General features: G+C 48.9%; 1 protein-coding gene across 1 annotated transcript in view; it reads left to right on the forward strand.

Annotated features, from left to right (window-relative positions):
• Positions 1 to 212: 212 nt before the first annotated feature.
• Positions 213 to 19,067, forward strand: part of Maml3 (mastermind like transcriptional coactivator 3) — a 427,735-nt gene continuing 408,880 nt past the window's right edge. Inside the window, exon 1 of the mRNA XM_032898431.1 lies at positions 213 to 1,580. Within this exon, the coding sequence (XP_032754322.1) occupies positions 1,116 to 1,580 (465 nt within the window). The 5' untranslated portion in view covers positions 213 to 1,115. The remainder of the gene's footprint in view (positions 1,581 to 19,067) is intronic.

A 19,067-nucleotide genomic window follows, 5' to 3' on the forward strand; every position in this document is an offset into this window, starting at 1 on the left:
CCACTCCTAAGATCCCCCCCAATCTTTGCTTTCCCCCGTCCTCCTGGCAGGTCGTGCTTCCCATCCTGGGGAGCAGCTGGGTTGGGGAAGGGGAGGGCGCGGGAGGGGGACGGCAAGGGAGGCGGGAGTCAGGTCGGTGCGCGCCGCGCCCGCTCCCGCCGGGGAGAGTCCGGGCCAGGTTTTGCACTGGGTCCCCGGGCTCGTCTCACGGCCTCCAGCCGCCGCCGCTGCCGTGTTTACTGAGCTCGCGCGTCCTGATATCACTCCGCTGGCATGGAGGAGGAGGAGGAGGTGGAGGAGCGCGAGGAGGAGGAGGAGGCGGCGGCGGCGAGCAGTTGATCATTGTGATGGTGGCGGAGGCGGCGGCGGCAGCGGCAGCCTGGCCGAGCGTTAGTGGCTGCTCTCCGCGCGGCGGCGTTTCGCAAAGGACTCCAGCGATCTACTTTTGCAGTCGCCTCGGACTGTCCATGTGTTTACTTGCCCAGCCCGAGGACTCGATGTCTAGGCTCCTGTGAAATGCAACTGAGCAGCCAAAGTACTTTGAGAACACGGGGCGGCATAAACACCAAAACTTTTTTGTGGAAGGAAAATGCAATAAGCAAGCTCGCCGTTTTCCGATGCGGCGTGGAGTGAGTGTGTGTCGCGCGTGTCCGCACTGGAGGCACACGCTCGTGTGTGTACATGGGGTGTGTTTTTCGGTACGTAGGGAGAAAATGCTTGCCAACCACCGGAAACCTCCTGGAATTTATTAGAAAATAATGGATTATTAAAAGGAGCCAGGCGAGGAGCGGATCTCCCCTTGAGTTGCAAGCCGATCTGCTGCCGGCTCAGTTTGTTGGGATTCTATTGATAGGTGTCTGATGGTATTCTGATAAGACCCCCCCTTTTCTCCCCTGGATCTTTACAGTCTTTTTTTTAAGGAAACAAAAAAACACCCCAAAAATCTCTCCCCTCTTTTTTTTTCCACCCCGTGGGGATCGCTGTTTTCATCCATGTGCTTGCGTCTCCCCCGCGTTCCACTTAAACTATTTTAATCCTTGGACCCAAGGAGGAGGCTGATAGGGGGTGGATTAAAAAAAAAAAGTTCTTCCAAAATAGTGTGCCCCGGGAGCAGGATGGGGGATTTCGCAGCCCCCGCTGCTGCCGCGAATGGTAGTAGTATCTGCATCAACAGCAGCCTGAGCAGCAGCCTCGGCGGGGCCGGGATCGGCGTGAATACTCCCAATTGCACTCCGGGTGCTCCGAGTGGCAATCACCCCGCTGCCGGCGGCTGCGGCGGCTCCGGGGGCCCCGGCGGCAGCTCGGCGGCCGTCCCCAAGCACAGCACGGTAGTCGAGCGGCTCCGCCAGCGCATCGAGGGCTGCCGGCGGCACCACGTCAACTGCGAGAACAGGTATCAGCAGGCTCAGGTGGAGCAGCTGGAGCTGGAGCGCCGGGACACGGTGAGCCTCTATCAGAGGACCCTGGAGCAGAGAGCCAAGAAATCGGGCGCCGGCACCGGCAAGCAGCAGCACCCGAGTAAAGCCCAGCAAGATGCGGAGGCTGCCTCAGCCGAGCAGAGGAACCATACGCTAATCATGGTGAGGGCTCGCTGGGGTGCGCGATGGGGTCGGGGGCGTGGAGTTTCTGGCTTGGGGGCTGTGAGGGTCTGATTTGCACCGGGGGTGAGGTTGGATGGAGTGGAAGGGTTAACGTCAACTTTTCTTAGGGTAAACGCTGTCGCCGCCGCCGCTACCTGTTAATCTGTCAGGGTTGTCAGATTTGGGGAGGAAGGGATGAGAGGGAGAGAAGCCAGTCACGACTCCAAGGGGAGGAGGGAGCTTTAGTGCCAGAGTGAGGTGCAGCAAAAGTTTCCCCCTCCTTGTCTTAGAAATCGATTCGAACGAGAGTGAACCCAGGAGTAGAAACCACGCTGCTCCTCCTCTCCGCGCCCCGCCTTCACCTTTCGCCGTACCACCGCGCCTCCCCAGATAGGTCCCCTTTCGCCCACCCCTCTCCACACATCCGCCGGGTGCAGGGAGAAATTGATGCTGTCGCACATTCTGAGTGGGCGCCAGGCCCTGAACCCTTAGGAGGGGAAGGAAGAGTCCCTGACTTCCTCTCCTTTGGGCTTGGGAAAAGTCTGAGAGTTTTGTGAATGAACTTTGAAGTGGGTGAGATGCGAGTGAGGGTGGCTGCGCGCGCGTACTCGTGGGGGCGCGCGCGGATGCGGGGCGCGGGAGCGCTGCGCTCGTCGCTCTAGACCGGCGGCTGTGGCAGGGCAGGTGGGGCAGCAGCGAGGGGTCGAGAGGGACGCGGCTCGTGGGGAGCGGGGGATTGCCAGAGCTGTGCTCTGACCCTGTCTCTAGGTTTATGGTTGCCCCCTATCCTCTTCTTCAACTTGCCCCCACCTCGCACTCCACCAACTTTCCTGCGACGGGTAACGAGCCTGGAGGAGTGGAGGAAATCAGGGAGGAGAAAGGCTTAAATGGCCGGGTGGGTGGGTTCGCGGGAGGATGCGCAGCCAATGGCTTAAGTGCTAGGGGAGGAAGGGGCCGATCCCACCCCTAACCCCGAGGGTGGAATCCTTTCTCTTATCTCCTCTCTAGGGTTCTCTAGCTTTCTTCCCTAGGAGAGGAGGAGGGGGAGGCCGGAAGCTTGGGAAAGGTGTCTGTACTCCCTCCCCCATCGTGTCGCTAGGTTCAGGGCCCCGGTAATAGCCTTCTCCACGGAGCGCGCCCGCTCTCTCCACCGTGCCTTCACCGGCTGCGCCGAGCCCGGTGCCGGCCGCCCTTTCCGAGTGCTTTCTGTTGCGACGCGCACGTTCCGGATCTCGGAGCGCCAGGGGTGGTGCCAGTGTCGCCGGGCGCTCGGGAGGGCGGGCGGTGACAAAGAGCCGGTGTGGGGGAGGGGAGGCCTCAGAGCTGGATCGCTCCCACCCCCCACCCCGCACGTGAAGAGGAACAATTTGTTTATCTTGGGCTTCAAGAATCCTTCCCTCCTCTCTGCTCTCCTTGGCCCCTCCTCCCTGCCCTCCCTCTTCAGTGCGCTCCAGCCTAGTCCCGCCGGCAGCGCCCTCCTCCTCTCCTCTCTCCCTCTCGTGCTTCCCTCTCCACCCCCAACACCCCCCACCCCAGGCCCTCCTTCCCCTCCCTTTTGGAACGCGGCCGTGGGGGAGGGAGCGGGAGGCGCTTTGTCCGCCTGGCGGCCCTGCGCAGCCCGGGGGACCGCCCAGCGCCTCCGGCCCTGCCCCCTCCGCCGCCCCAGGCCACCAGCGCGGTGGGAGGAAGAACCCGAGTCCCAGAGTCTTCTTGGGAGCTTCTCTCTTAAAAACAGGAAGCTCTGAACCACGCACACACTAGCTTTTTCCTGATTGTGCCCTGAGCTGGGACGAGACCGGGGTCTTGACTGTAGCTGGGGGACCCAGGTGGCATCGGTGTCCCTCGCAGTACCCTAGTCCCCCTCCTTGCCCTCGCTCTCAGTCATGGGAGATAGCGAACTTGAGATTGGAATAGAATAAGCCAGGCATCCAAGATTCCATCCTTGCCCACCCCTCAACCCCCTTTAATGTTTGCACATCTTCTGTTCCCAATTGCATCAAAATGGACTTTTTGCGTGAGGTCCAAAATTCCCGTCTTCTGACACAGTTTATGACCTTTGGTGATGGGGGACTGGGAGGGGGGTGGTGGTACTGAACGACTGTGGAACAAAAGCCACTGTCTTTTTTTAGAGACGGAGGCGAGAGGAGTAGAGTCAGGGACCAGAAAGTTTTGTCTCTGGGCTATGTACTCCCTTAACCGGAGGAAGACAAGGGTGGGGGGTTGCCTCTATGCTAAAACACCCTCAGGTACAGCCAGCCTGTGTTCTGAGATTACCTAGGAAGGAGCTCGCCCAAGCCAACGGTTAACTTCAAAATGAAAATATAAGGCTTATTTGGATAGATGAAGACAACAGCTATAAATTTCTCAATGAATCCTACTTCAGCAAGTTAATAACAAACTTGAAAAAACGATCGCCTGAAAAATCAATTTTTTTCTATCAGTTTTCAATAATTTAGCTTATTGACTTATAGAAATACCAAACCCATGTACAAAACAGTATATGCTAGTTTCTGCCGAACGAATCGCAGGCACCTCCCAGATGTCAGTGTGAAGTATGTGTGATGCGTGGGGTGAAAATAAAGCGCTTCAATCCTAAGCAAAGATGTGTGTGTGTGTGTGTGTGTGTGTGTGTGTGTGTGTGTATAGAGTCTGTGTACAGAGACAGAAATTAACCTCGTAACCATCCTTTATGGGTTACATTTTCCTGGAAAATAATTAGTTTCAGAATTCACATCTGCCTCTGAGATGGAAGGATACTTTAAGCTTATCCTATGTATGAGATAGATTAAAAAAAAATCTTCAAGATGGGTTACTAAGGAAATGTTCCTCTTCATTTTCTTGAATTGACTGCTGGATTTTAGTGGTACTCTGGTGAGGCACAGAGCAATTAAATTTAGGTCTCAGATTGGGCTCAACTATTTGGAAAGCCCTAAAGAAAAAACGGTGATCAGCCACAGCCAAACAACAGTGATGATAAAAATAAAATCGAATAGGATTCTTTTCTGTTTTATTGCTATTGTTTACCTTCTTAGGACCAATAAGTCCAAAGTACTAAATATCGATCGATTCCTTCTGCCTGGCTTGGGTTAAGAGGACAGTCTAATGAGGGCGTTGCTTCTTTGGATTTGCTTTTTTGTCTTACACATTTACAAGCACAGACATGAAAGACAGGCAACACAAACTAGCAAGCCAAAAGCAACGGGAGGTGGGGGAGGTGGGGGGGAGGTGGGGGGAGGTAGGGGGGGTAGGAGGAGGTGGGGGGGAAAGTAGGGGGGGTGGGAGGAGGTGGGGGAGGTGGGGGAGGTAGGGGGGGGAGGAGGTGGGGGATAGGAGGAGGTGGGGGGATAGGAGGAGGTGGGGGGGAGTGGGGGGAGGTGGGGAGAGGTGGGGAGCAAGTAATCTTGCCTGGTGCCTGTTTTAGGCTGTTGTGGGTTCTCTTGTAGGCTGCTGCGTGAAGCAGGCAGCACTCCTAGATTTGAGCATATGTTACTTGAAGTGACATGTCCTTTCTACACAGGGAGAAATCCAACACCATTTTATTTTTACAGAAGCCTCCCCCCACTCCCAAACACCCAAAGACCCCTTGCTGGGAACTATTGACTTCGTGAATTTAAGAATCTCAGTGGAGAAGTTGCCTTTCCTAAGATCTTTTTCTGGTGGCGAAATAGTTCATTCCAGCACTTGGAACAGGTTCTGGGTCCAGCGTTAAGATACATTTTGATTTTCAAGCCCAAGACTGATTGACTTGACCAGGATGTCATCATTTAGAGACATCAAGAAGCACATCAGTGTGGTTTTGACATCTCAAAATGGCTGTTGTCTTACTCACCCTGGAGAACTGTGCTGTTCATGGCCTCTCCCTGTCACCATCCCAACAATTTATTGACAGTTTGCAGAGTGTGTAAATCTATGGAACCCATGCTCTGAAGAGTTTATCGCATAAAATTCATTGGATTATATATGTATTAATCACCGAATAGTGAATATAACTGCATCCCATCAAAATACATTCCCATCCATCCTTGGTGTAGATCCAGGAAATGCCAACATACTAGCCCACTACTGAACTTTCTTCTCCTTGAATTCTGTTTGCCTTTTAAATTTTTATTTTATGGTGACCTTTGCCTGGACTTACCCATCTGGCTGCCATCATGGGCAAGGAGGATGGTCTTTGCAACTTTCCCATCTTAAGAAAACTGTGAACTTTTATTTCCCTGTCCTTAACAATATGATGTTCTCCTCTTTAGATTTCAGAATGCATTGTTTTCAAGCAGCAATACATATAATCCTGTTTTATTCTTTGGTCATGGTACATTTTATTTAGTATGGAGTGGCCAGCAGTCAGCCAGCAAAGTAGAAATCCAGTTAATCATTAATCATAACCTACATAGTGAGATTCAGGCTGAGTCCCTGCCAGGGTAACGCTGACTCCCAAGGAGTTAGCATTTTTTGATACTCCCCTTCCTGTCTTTTTAGGATCACAGGGGCACACTTTAGATGTGGTGTTGCATTATCAGGCATATAGTAAGAGGGGAACCCGCATTTTCTGGTCACTGTTTGGTTTCTGTACGAGGGATGAGGATCGTGGGCTGTAAAGTTGGCTTACGTTGAGTTACTTTCTACTTAAGCCTGTGAGGCCCACAGGTCACTGTTAGGTTTTCCCAACAGGGCCTTTTATTTGGGTGGAGATAAGAGTGCCTGTGAGTGAGCAAGCATTCCCTGGTGCTCCTGTACCCCCCTCCCCAGGGTCTAGTACAACAGTTTCTCCAGATACACAGTAATTCTTGGGTGCCTTCTGCTTTGAGAAGCTCCTTGAGGAACTTTCTGTGGGTGCTGAGCTCCTGTTTGTTTTCCAGTAGATCTTTTTCTCTGCTCTGCCCCGGAGCTTATGACGGCCAAAGCCTGCCTTTGAAAACGTTACCCACCACAGAGAAGTGCGGAGCCAGTTAGACGTCCACCTCTCACAGAGAGATTGCAAACCCAAGCCCCAGGTTCTCCCATATCTGCCTGGAGTCTCAAATCCTGTGGCTGAGCTCTCGGTGGGGGTTTAGGGCCTTTGGCTACCTGCTTTCATTTTCCTTCTCTGCTCTGCTGCTCTGGCCTTTTCTCTCTCTCTCTCTCTCTCTCTTTTTTTTTTTTTTTTTTTTGGCACCTTTTTCACAAATTGGGAAGAAGCAATAAGCAGAGGAAGAGTTAACTCAGAGTTAACTCAGGTGCTTCTGGCCTAAAGAGACAATTGGATAAGACATCGGTTTTCTGGTTAGTGTGGATTTAATGTCACGCACATTGTTTACTCTTCCTTAGCACAAATAATATGGCGTAAACCGAATTTTAAACTTTATTTATTGCATAGCACTGGCACACGGTCTATGTAGTACTTCATAGAAGCTGAATTATTAATTGTATCTCAATCTGCATGACAGTGTACAGTCTTCGTAGGCCTTCGTTGTTATTGTAGTGCATTTGAAGGGGAGAGCAGATTGCTATTACGTCAGTGTAGTCTTTTATGCTTAGCTTCAGGCACCACGTATTCCCTTCCCATGATGCTTCAAGAAGGATGACGTGCTTCACTCTTCTGTTATTTCAAACTCATTTGACACTGGTGTTTGAAGGAGGGAAAAGCCGATTTATGGACAGTTGCTGGTAAAGGTTTGTTGTTGTCGCTTTTGGTTTTCGAGAAGGGTTTCCCCGTGTAACCCTGGCTGTCCTGAAATTCCCTCTGTCCCAGAGCAGGCTGGTCCGGAACTCGGAGATCCGCCTGCCTCTGCCTCTGCCTCCTGAGTGCCAGGATTAAAGGGCTGGGCTGCCACGCCTGCTCTTATAAAGTTTTAAGTCTCTGCAGATTAAGTTTTTGATAAAACAGCTGTATGTCAAACAGACACATCCGAAAGTTCATTTTTCAAGTTTGTGGGACAGGCATATAGCTTTGGGAAGTCGGCTGTTGCCAATGAGCGGCTTGTTCTTCTGCACCTCATTTCTTTAAGGTTTCGAGGAAAGGTGAAAAGAGTGGGTAAATCACTCATGAAATGGATTTGGGAGCCTACCGTTTAACAGATCCTTAGAAGTCACAGGGTTCTGTTTAGCAGGGGCAAAGAAGGGAAGCACATTTTGTTTTCATTCTTTGAGGGAGGCTATCTGGCAGCTCTGACAAACGCTGGAGAGGTTTTTTTTTTTTTTTTTTTTTGTTGTTCATATAACTATTTTTTTTTTATTAACTTGAATATTTCTTATATACATTTCGAGTGTTATTCCTTTTCCCGGTTTCCGGACAAACATCCCCCTCCCCCCTCCCCTTCCATATGGGTGTTCCCCTCCCCTATTGCCGCCCCCCCCCAACTGTCTAGTTCACTGGGGGTTCAGTCTTAGCAGGACCAAGGGCTTCCCCTTCCACTGGTGCTCTTACTAGGATATTCATTGCTACCTATGAGGTCAGAGTCCAGGGTCAGTCCATGTATAGTCTTTAGGTAGTGGCTTAGTCCCTGGAAGCTCTGGTTGCTTGGCATTGTTGTACATATGGGGTCTCAAGCCCCTTCAAGCTCTTCCAGTTCATTCTCTGATTCCTTCCACGGGGGTCCCATTCTCAGTTCAGTGGTTTGCTGCTGGCATTCGCCTCTGTATTTGCTGTATTCTGGCTGTGTCGCTGGAGAGGTTTTTGAGTCCCTTTCTCCGAGAAAGAAACTATGTTCTGTTCCCCCTAGGGCCACGTGCACACAAGCGAAAGAAAGGGAAGCAACTGGTAGGCTTTTCGTTTGTTTGTTTGGAAGGCAAGCGTGCCGTCTTGGGGAACTTAATAAAAGCCACGAAAGCTTTGCAGTACTTCCTGAGTCAAGGAACGTGATCCTTAAGGATCCTTTAGGCACAGCCTTTAAACCCTGTCAGACTTCCCATTGGCTGCGAGGGACCTTATGCTGAAATGGGATCTTTTAAAATACTAATAACTGACCTTCATCCCCTTCAGCGTTTCCTTAACAACTAGAGAACACTTCAATGAAATACTTAATTTTACACTAACGACTTCCAGGCTTCCCTTCCTAACCCCTTAACCGCCTGTCCAGGTGGCTAGCATCTGGCTGTGTTATGTTGCTCAGAACGGGAACCTTTCAGCCCTCAGCCATGTCAGCATTTACTTCTGCTGGAGAGGAAGTGATTAGGATATGCGATGTGTGCTTCTTCTGACACTCCTTTCCCATCAAGGGAATGGGCTGGAGTGCTACGCTTGCCCTAGTGTAGCGCCAGCCTCTGACGGAACCGATGACGTCAGCTCTGAGAGACAAACCTCTCTGTTAATCCTCACAGGGGCAGGTTATCCTGCCATTGATTGTCAGGCGGGGGAGTAGTCACTGAGAGACTGTGAATGAATCCAAAGGGGCTGGTAGCTGGTCAGAGCTCTAACTGGAAAGAATGGATAGGCTAGATGGAAGGACAGAGCAAATCCCTGGATAAACACGGGGGAGAGGGGTTAGATGAAGGAGAAATGGTGAGTCTTGATCATTTGTACCTAACAACAGTGTGACGTGGGTTTGCTTTAAATGATCTATCCTCATCAGACTTGATTTTTTTTTTTTTGATTGTCATAATTTACAGAGGCTACAGTTGTGTCTGTGGTAGAAACCAGACATTCTGACACATGCCCAGCAGAGAAGACCCACGGTGGTTAGTTATTTTGTTAATTTGGAACAAGGCAGGGTCTTCTGAGGAGTGGGAACTGCAACCAAGAAACGCCCCCATCAGAAGGACTGTAGGCAAACCTGTGGGCCATTTACTTCATGGGTGATTGATAGGAAGGGCCCAACCTAGTGTGGATAGCGCCATGTCTGGACAGCTGAGCTGAATAAAAAAGCAGGCTGAGCAGGCTGAGCAAGCCTGAGGGAGCAAGTCTCTATGGCCTTTGGTTTGAGGTTCCTGTCTTCAGGTTCCTGCCTTGAGCTCCTGCCCTGGCTTCCCTCCATGATGAACTGTAACTCGTTAACCTGTAATGTAGAAGAAAGGATGGGGTGGACTTTTGTCCTGTGGCTTTGCCCCATCCTTTCTCCAGAATACTCCTGTTACTAAGAGTGAGAGAAGTGTTGGGCTCTGATGGGTAGGAAAGCTGTGTGATGTTCGGGTTTCCCGTCTGTCCAAGCTCACTGGGGGATGCAGTGGTGTTTCCCTTCAGGATTGTTGGTGCTTTCCCCTTGCCTGCCTCAAAAGTAAAGAGTTGTTCTCACATCTTCAGGCATGGTGGTTAGGATCCAATGCACCAGTAGAGTAAGAGCTGCACCCCTTAGCTGTGTCTTTATAGCGGACTTTGGTTTTACCCTGTTACCTCCTGCCCAAATGTACAATGAAAATAGAACTCCTCCGGGCTCAAGTTAGCCTAGTGCCTGCATAAACTGAGATCGAATGAGTTGGTTGTGAACCACTGCTGTGTGTCGGACACGCTTGTGGTCTCTGGGAACTCCATGGTGAAGGGACACCCTTGTCCTCATTGGAGGACAGCAGGTCATAGCTGCATGCTTCATGCAGTTTCAAAACGTAGTGTTTGTGGTAGTGTTGTGTTCATATTCATGGCAACAATGAACTAACATTTAGGAAAGCCCTGAGGATGATACTTTGTACCTACATTTAGAAAAGCCCCGAAGATGATACTTTGTACCTTCTAAACATTGATTTCTATAAGAAAAACTTCCTTCCTCCTTTTTTTCTGAGGCAAAGTCTCGGATAGTTTATGCTGGCCCGAGGCCACGCCCTGATAGTTTATGCTGGCCTGAGGCCACGCCCCACTACAGTTGTCATTTCCATAGAGACTTCACTAGCTCGTTGCAGGACAGATGAGGGCATGACTGTTGCGGAAGGTGGATTTCATCTTCCGCTTTCTTTCCGGATTTTCTTTCTGACTGTGTGGCTCTTGTAGCCTCATGATCATGACTTGCCATCAGGGTTTCAGAGGAAATTAGACGAAAAGGGGAGCGAGCGCTTAGCTAGACGCCAGCAGGAAGGCGTAAGGGCTGGACACGACGCCATAGCCGAGTGGAGACGGTGGATAGAGCTGAGTGTGTAGTGTAATGTCCGGTGGTAGGACTGAAGGGCTGTCACGAGAAGAAAGGATTAGAGGCGCTCTTGTAGACCTCGCGGCATAAATTTAGGATCAGTGGTTAGCATTATTAGAAACCAGGTTTTTGGTCTAAAACCAATTTTATGAAAATGGAAGCTGTTCAAGGGAATGGGCCGCATTGGTGAGTGGCAGGGTTCCAGCAAGAGTTTTAGAATTGGCTGGCACACGGGAGGAGGACCAGGGTAGGGCATGCCTCTTTTTTTCATTCTTATGTCTTTGTGATTCTGAAAGTACCTACCTGTGACAGGAGAAGCTCACAAGGCTGCTTGAATAAATTACTAAATGAAGGTAAACAGTAAGAATGGCTCCCCTCCGTGCCTTTCACTAAACAGTTCAATCACCGCGAGTTAATATATTTGTCTTGTCTTCCTATTGTCACCAGTTGTAACTACATATTAGATTTTTATTTAATTGGAGTCATATTGCATTATTATCCTAAAATAAACCCCCCTACTCCCGATTAAGTAGGTAGGTAGGTACTCTACAGTTTTCCTTATATATGCAAACACATACATTTGGGCGGGCAAGAAGGCTCAGTGAATAACAGTGCTTGCTGCTAAACCTGACAGCCTGAGTTCAATACCCAGGACTCACATGAGGAAAGGAGAGAACTGACTCCCACAAGTTCTCCTTTGACCTGTACATACACCATGCATCACACACACACACACACACACACACACACACACACACACACACACACACACAAAATAAATAAATAAATAAATAAATAAATAAATAAATAAATAAATATAATTAAAAACAAGAACCAAGGAGTTGGGGATTTAGCTCAGTGGTAGAGCGCTTGCCTAGCAAGCGCAAGGCTCTGCGTTCGGTCCCCAGCTCCAGAAAAAAAAAAAAAAAAAGACAAAATAACACAAAGAAAGAAAGAAGAAAAAAAGAACCAAGAAAAAAACCAAGAGAAACAAAGTCACTGTAATTCTGGGCTTGCCCGGAACTTGCTAAGTAGCCAAGGATAAGCTTGAACGTGGTATCCCCCTGCCTCCACCTTCCAAGTGCTGCTGTTAAGGGCAGGCATATGCCGCACATCATCGATACGGTGTTGGGACTTGAACCTTGGGCTTCTCTACCGACTGAGCTCCTTCGATATCCAGTTCCGTATGCTACGCTTTAGGCATTGGCCTCATGTGGGATACCTAGGGCCTCCACTCTTGTTTTTTTTTTTTTGTTATTTTGATACTCATGACTGTTCTACCGTGTAGTCTAAGGACCGCTGTGGGTAGACATGATGGCCGACTTCTCCTCCTTTGCTTGCTTCTTCTTCTTGTTTGAGGCAAGGTCTTACATCTCCTTCTTAGGTTTTGATAATTAAACGTTGCAGCTCCCTTATCCACACAACCCTCATACAGATTTGAGGATTTCTGTAGCGAGGGTGGACTTTTCCATGAACATGTTGAGGGTAAGCAGCTGGCAGAAAAGTCTCTTAACCCGACATGGCTTACTATGACTTATGACGGCGCACTGTAGGACAATATAGTTTTAGGGGTGAGGAGATCAACTCAATGGGTACGAGCCCTGGCGGCCAAGCCTGACTTCATGAATTTGATCCCTAGGACCTATGTTAGGAGGAAGAGAACGGATTGACCCTAACAAAATAAACAAACAGAACAGTGAATCAGAATGTATGATCTCTGCCCACATTGGTCTCTGGTCACAGCTTACAGCACTTTTCTGTCATGTCGCGATAAGGACTGAACCCAGGGCCTTCTGCATGAGAGTGAAGTGCTCTACCACTGAGCTGCACCCTGAATCCTTTCTAGGATGTCAGTGAGTTTTAAAGGTCCTGTCTGACAGCAATGATGCTCTCCCTCCTCTGTTGCTGTAAACTGGAGGCTCTGACTGAGCCCACCGCCCTCTTTGCCTTTCCTGGTGTTGCACTTCCTGGGCCTCTGGTGTGTGGGGGAGGGGTGGGAGGTGTTCAGTTGGCCAGGCAGTACCTGGAGTGCCTATGACTGTGTGTTCAAGTGACCAGAATCTCAGTCCTGTGAGATGCCACTTCCTGTGGGTTAAATTGACCTGACTAATCCGGTCATCTGTGTGATGCAGTAATAACCTCATGTTGACCAGCTGACTGTGAGAAATGCTGGAGGATGTTTCACCTCCATAGTCCTCTCACAGAACTGGCCCAACATGGCCCCCTCCAGAACTGTGGCTGTTTGGATTTGCCTCAGGCTGAACGGCCTTCTCACATGAGACAACCATAGTCCGTGCTTTCACCGTGGCTGGACTGTTCTTTGCTTCTGTGCTCTTGTGCCTTCACTGGGCTGCAGGAGTCTCTCTTGGCAAGCTTGTCTGAGCAGACCCATTTTCTATAGAGCCGTGTTCTCCCCAGGGGAAGGCCTGCTCTTTCCTTGTAGGGAGGCAGATCAGTTTGAACAGGAGCCAGGCTTGAGGTGCATGGCCTTGCTAGGCCCCCAATTCTGCTGCCTCCTGTACCTCTGACCTCTCTCTCTCTCTCTCTCTCTCTCTCTCTCTCTCTCTCTCTCTCTCATCTGCACCGTCACCCTTTTGTGGCATCTTTGCCATGGTGACACTGGGACCGAGCACGGTGTGGGTGGCACTCATGTGGCTAGAGAAATAAAGCCGAGGTGGTAAGGTAACTGGGGACCTCTTCTTTCTATCTCTTCCCCAGTTACGCCAGCAAACTGAGCACTGTACTCGTTCATAACTACGTTGCCCATGTCAGCTACTTCTGTGTGCACAGGTTTCTGTGTGCTTGGGTATGTGTGCACATGTGTGCATCCAAGTGGAGGCCGGAATCAAGTGCCATGCCTTGGGTGCAGTCTACTTTTCTGTTGCTGCTTTCTTTGGTTTTTGAGACAGACTATCTTACTAGCCTGGTGCTCCCCAAGTTGTCTGGTCATCGAACCCCAGAAATCCACCATTACAAGTGCACCATCCTGTGGTGGCGCTTTTTTTTTTTTTTTAATTAAATGTGGGCTCTGGGAGATCAAACTCATGTCCCTGTGTTTGTGAGGCTAACACACACACACACACACACACGCGCACTACCAGCTAAGCTATCTCCCCAAGTCCGTCTAGCCGCTTACGCCCCACAAAAGTCTCTGGCTGGCTAATGCAACCACATATTCGGTACAGATGGAGGGAAAGTCTTCTTTATAACAACCGCCCTATTCCTTCCATTTCGGTAGCTTACGTGGTGAGCGTTGCTGTGTACACAGAATAACAAAGTTTTCTCCTCACCACGAACCTTGCACACCCAGTGTTATAAACAAAGAGTCTTGAAAAAAAAAAAAGAGTTGTGGGCCGTAGTTATCCAGCCTCTCTGCCTCTTCCTTACTGACGTAACTACTTGCTCCCTGGTGTGTGTGTTGTCATTTCTCCACTGTTGGTGTTTCTGGGTCTCCGTCTTGCATTGGATGACTTTCACTACATAACGCCTTGCGATTGGTCTGCGATAGAACCTTGGTCTTCGTATTGACTGTAGTAGCAGAGGACACGGCGACCCAAGTGTTTTTTATCACTGGTTGTTTTATGCTGCCTGATTATAATAAAAACCATTTTCAAAAACAATTGAGAGTCCTTCTTTGTTGTGGTAAATGTCTAACTTCTAACCCCTTTGAAAACATTTTCTTCCATTTTTACAGGTCCAGGAATGACCGGTATAAACGACCACATTATAGAATTCTTAAAAAAAAAAAAAGATAACATAGAAAAAGTAGGTGCTTGAGGAATGTTTAATTTGTCATCACTTTTTAGGGGAAACTGTGTTTGAGGGTCAAGGCTAATCTTAAGAGAATAGCCGTGGAGAAAGTTCAGTCGGTCCAACTGGGCTGTTAATGTTAACTTCTAGGCAAATATATCTGATTTATGGCGCTTTAACATACAGGCGGCTGTAGGGATATTGACTAAAATAAATGAGGTAAAGTAATTTCGGTTGTTTATTCCTGAGTGTAGGTTTCAGAAGGTGTGAGTTGGCAAAGGCTGGGCCGCTCCCCAGAAGGACCCACGTCTGACTTTTCAGTTCTAATCTAACACTGCCATCCCTCTTAGCCTCTGCCCTTGGGGAGCAGAGAGTCTGGCCGTGGGAGCGGAGGCCTTTGCTAAGCTCCCAGGTGCTGTTTGTCTTCAATTAGCTCAGGCATTTCCTCACCTCCGGGTCATGTGTGCAGATCTTTCTCTTCCAGTCACATTTTTGCAGTAGCCCCCCCAGCCCCCACCCCTCAGATTCCTAGATGTTGGGTAAACAGCTGCTTTTACAGAAGAGGCAACTTTCTCAGCTTAGAAGTTGTTATGGCTAAATGGTTGGAAATGTGTTGTGTAGTTTCACCAGGAATTTCTCAATGGTTTGCAGCTGCTATTGAAGCTTTAAAAACAACGTTCCTCTTCTTTAATGAAGCAAGGGGAGAATTGTTTCGGAGTTCGGTTCTGCGCTGCCTCCTCAGAACTTGCCAAAGGAATTTTTGAGAAACTTGTTGGTCGTCCCAGCACATAAGCAGGCGTAGTTTCACACGCAAGAATCTATTTTTTTCGGCCGATTTTATTTGTCCGAATGGAATCTCTCTGTAGTCCACAGTGGAGCAGATGGAAAGGTGATTTTTGGTGGTGACAAAGCAGGTCTTTTAGGCGCAGGTCTGTCTGGTACCCAGGCGGTTGAAATCCAAGATGGCGTGGGGCCTTTTCCGTGTTTGATCCCATTCTTAGATTTAAAGGATCCCCTAGTGGGGATGGGATTTGGAACATTCCAGAACACAGTAACTAGCTTAATGATAGTTTGTAATCGTCAGAATCCTGCTTTGTCCCTCCCTTGGGGCCCCAGTTGTCTGTATGAACTGGTTTGGGAGGCTACACAGGTATCAGTCCTCAGGAGGGTCAAGAGCTTGCAAACCTGAAAAGTTTCTTGCCTCTCTCACCCTGTAGGAGTTTCTGGGATTGGTTCTTGGGGAGCGGGCTGCTACATAAGGCTGAGGACAGGGGACTGGCTGCCTGTGGTTCTCCCCTGTACTTCCCTCCTTCTATCAGCAGATAGTGGATCCTCCGGATAATTATTTATGACCGTCTTTCCATCCGCAGCGGCGGCGCGGCGCAACGCGGCGCGGACTTCCCTTGTTTTCATCAACTTTGTGTAATCTATGAGTTTATGATACACCGAAGAGCAATAAATTTGAGGAGAGAGATAATTACCTCTGACAGACTTACAGAAATGAGGCCGCGAGAGGAAGCGGCTAGAGGACTGCCTAAGGAAAGGCTCCAGTTACTACACGTGGGGAGAATGGGCCACACAAGAGACTCTCCCTTGTCAAGAGTCACAGCACAGGTGATAAAAGGAAGTGATGACTTCTGTGATTTTTCTTCTTCAAATCAGACAATTTTCATAGTTTAACAGTATGGCCTTTTTAAATTTTTAAAGTGGGACTTTCCAGTGGAGGAATTCAAGGCACTTGGTGCGGGAGTAAGAAATGGCAAATCCTTAGGCTGTGTGCAACGTGCCCTTTAACTTCTCATAGTTCTGAATTATTTTTTGAGGAAACTATTTAATAACCACCTGACCTTAAAAATCAGTTCCCTTTCACTTTGTCGGCTCCTGTAGTTAGGGTGGTATCCTCAGGGATGTGATTCAGTGAGTGTTCACTTGACTTCCTCTTGTCCCTCTCTCAGTGTGGGGCTTCCTTGCAAAGGGTAAACGCTCTCAATATCTATGAAGAAAGAGCTTCAGAGTAGAGTGGGTTACCCTACTATTTACTTAATTTTCTGGACTAATAAGAAAGCTTGGAGTAAGTAAGAGATTGGGCCTGGGAATGTAGTTCAGTTGGCCGAGTGCCTGCTTAACATGCAGGAAGCTCGGGTTGGCTCTGAGCACTGCATGAAGTCCGCCACATTGGCAGTTGGCACCTAGGTGCAGGAAAAACACAAGTCAGCGTTATCATTGGCTGTCTGCTGGGTTCCTCTCCATTCTGGGTTATATGAGATCCTGTCTCTAAAAGAAAATATGACAAAACAACAAATGAGGGGGTTGGAGAGATGGCTGAGAAGTTAAGAGTGCTGGCTGCTTTTCCAGAGGACCCTGGTTCAAATCCCAGCACTAGCACAGCAGCTCCCATTCATCTGTAACTCCAGTTTTAGGGAATTCTGGACTCGGATACTGTGTACACTCAGTGCATATACATACATTCAGGCAGGGCACTCACACATAAAACAAAACAAAATCTAAGAGACAGAGACAGAGTGAGAAATAAGAGGGGGTGGGGAGAGAGAGAGGGAGTGGGATTCCTCAAGGCAGAGGGTAAATGGTTTGGAATTCACTGTCTTTAGTTTTTTCTATGGTTTGGTTCTTCCTTGGTGAGCCAAATCAAGCCCTTATCAACAATGGAGTTCGTCATGATCTTGGGGGAAGAGACGACAGAGGATCTAGCTAGAGTATTCTGGGAGAGCTTTATTGTGAAGGGCTTTTTTTTTTTTTTTGAATTTCGCTGAGGAAGAAAATGATTGCAAGGTGTTTATAGTCAAGCCAAGCCAATCTGTCTTTGCCTATGGTAGCTCTCAGCAGCAGGGTCTCCACACAGTGACTGGAGAATTCTTTGAAGTGGGTAGTCCCAGAGAAGAAAGTGAAGAGCCAAAAGGTTTGGGTCCCCCCTATAAATTAAACCCTGCGTCAACAGGGATCAGAGCGAGAAACTTTAACTGTCCAGTTTTTCCTTCTGTCCACACAGCCGTTTCCCACTTTCCTCCCCTGTGCCCGGGGAACAAATATCATATCAAGTAGGTTTGGTGTTCGTTCATTACCCTTTGTCGTGAAAACAGAGGTGATTCATCAGGCTAAATCAGGAGGGGCAGGAGATAACATTTTTCTCCCTGAGCACCAAGCTAGGTTCCACAGAAGCGAATTCACAGAGAAGTCGTAAAAATCATGAAATAATCGTAAGACAGATACCTGGTCGACAGCTACGCGGCACACAGGACCCTGAAGACAGGCCTCTGTGCTGTGGCACGACAATACTGCTGACCATATGGTATCATGGCAGGCCGGTTGTGGAAGTCAGTGGCTGCCTTTTGTTTGGGGAACTCTCTCAGCCATGGGTCTGTGGGAGCTCTCAGTGACTTCCTGTCTCCCTGGCAGGCATGCTCTTGGCCCTGGGCCCGGCCTGCTGTACTATTGCAGTCTCAGGCCAAACCCAGGAGCTTACATTTGGTTAAGCATTCATTGCTCCTGACTTTAGTCACTCAGCAAACCGTTTGTCCCACTAGTACACACTGGAACCTTTTTTGCACCGTAGCTCCGTGGCAACTATTGCAAAGAGAGCATTTTTTACATGCATACTAATTAATAAATGGATAGAATCCTGGATACTCAGTATTCCTGGTGAAAGTGAAAGTTGTCTGTATTTTTAGCATTTTTCAGAGCCCTTTTCAAGTTGCCTCTCCATTCCGAAGGCTCAACTAGCTAAGGCTGGCTAGGATGCTAGAGGCAGGGCTCCTGCTACCAAAAAAAAGAGAGTCCCCTTCTATCCAATTTTTACATAGGGCTAAAACAGGCCCCATGCTTAGCCTGGGTCTATTTTTTGAATGTGTGAAGCCAGCATGTGTGTGTGCATAAAACGGCTGATTAACTCCACTTTCTTCTGAGACGTCGCCTCTGCCACTGTGCTGACTGTTCCCAAGGCCAGGGTTTCTCTGTCACCGAGTCCTGGATGTCTCTAATCTCTGTTGCTTAGGGCCACCCATTTGGATCCTTTTCTTTGTCCCCCAAATATGGAAACGATCCCCCAAGAACACATGGCCCTGGGAAAGGTTCTTTCAAACACAGCAGAAGGCAAGACCCAGTGAGGCTCGCACTCCATGAGGGGAGGCTGTAGCCTGTGCTATTATGCCCGTGTGGGAGAATATTTTTATTCCAGGAACTGGATGGAGGAAATAGATGCCGCTCACACTTTGACTGAGGAACACCAAAAGCTACCATATCCTCGTCTCCATGATATTTCCAACCTCCTTTCGTGTGCGTGTATCTGGTGCTAGCCTGTGTGTGTGTGCGCGCACGCGCGCGTGCGTGTGGAGACCAGAGGTGGGGTTATGTACTGTTCTCCAATGCTTTCTTATATTTGAGGCACGACTATTGATACCACAATCTGGCCGACCAGCCTGTTCCAGGAATCACCTGTCCACTCCCTCAGGGTGCTGGGACTACAAGTGGGTTGTGACATCCACTGAGCATTTACATGGGCACTGGGGATTTGAACTCAGGGCCTTATACTTTTGTGGCAAGGGCTTTAGCCACTAAGCCATTTCCTAGTCCCTAAGAAACCTTTTGATGTAGAATACCCTATGAAGGTTGATTTGGTTATGATGTTGGAATAAATCTATTTCTTTTCCTCATGAAGAAATGTCATTTCAAGACCAATGCTGCTGTGTATGTA

The sequence above is a fragment of the Rattus rattus genome, chromosome 3 (genome assembly GCF_011064425.1).
Source record: "Rattus rattus isolate New Zealand chromosome 3, Rrattus_CSIRO_v1, whole genome shotgun sequence".
Lineage (NCBI taxonomy): Eukaryota > Metazoa > Chordata > Mammalia > Rodentia > Muridae > Rattus > Rattus rattus.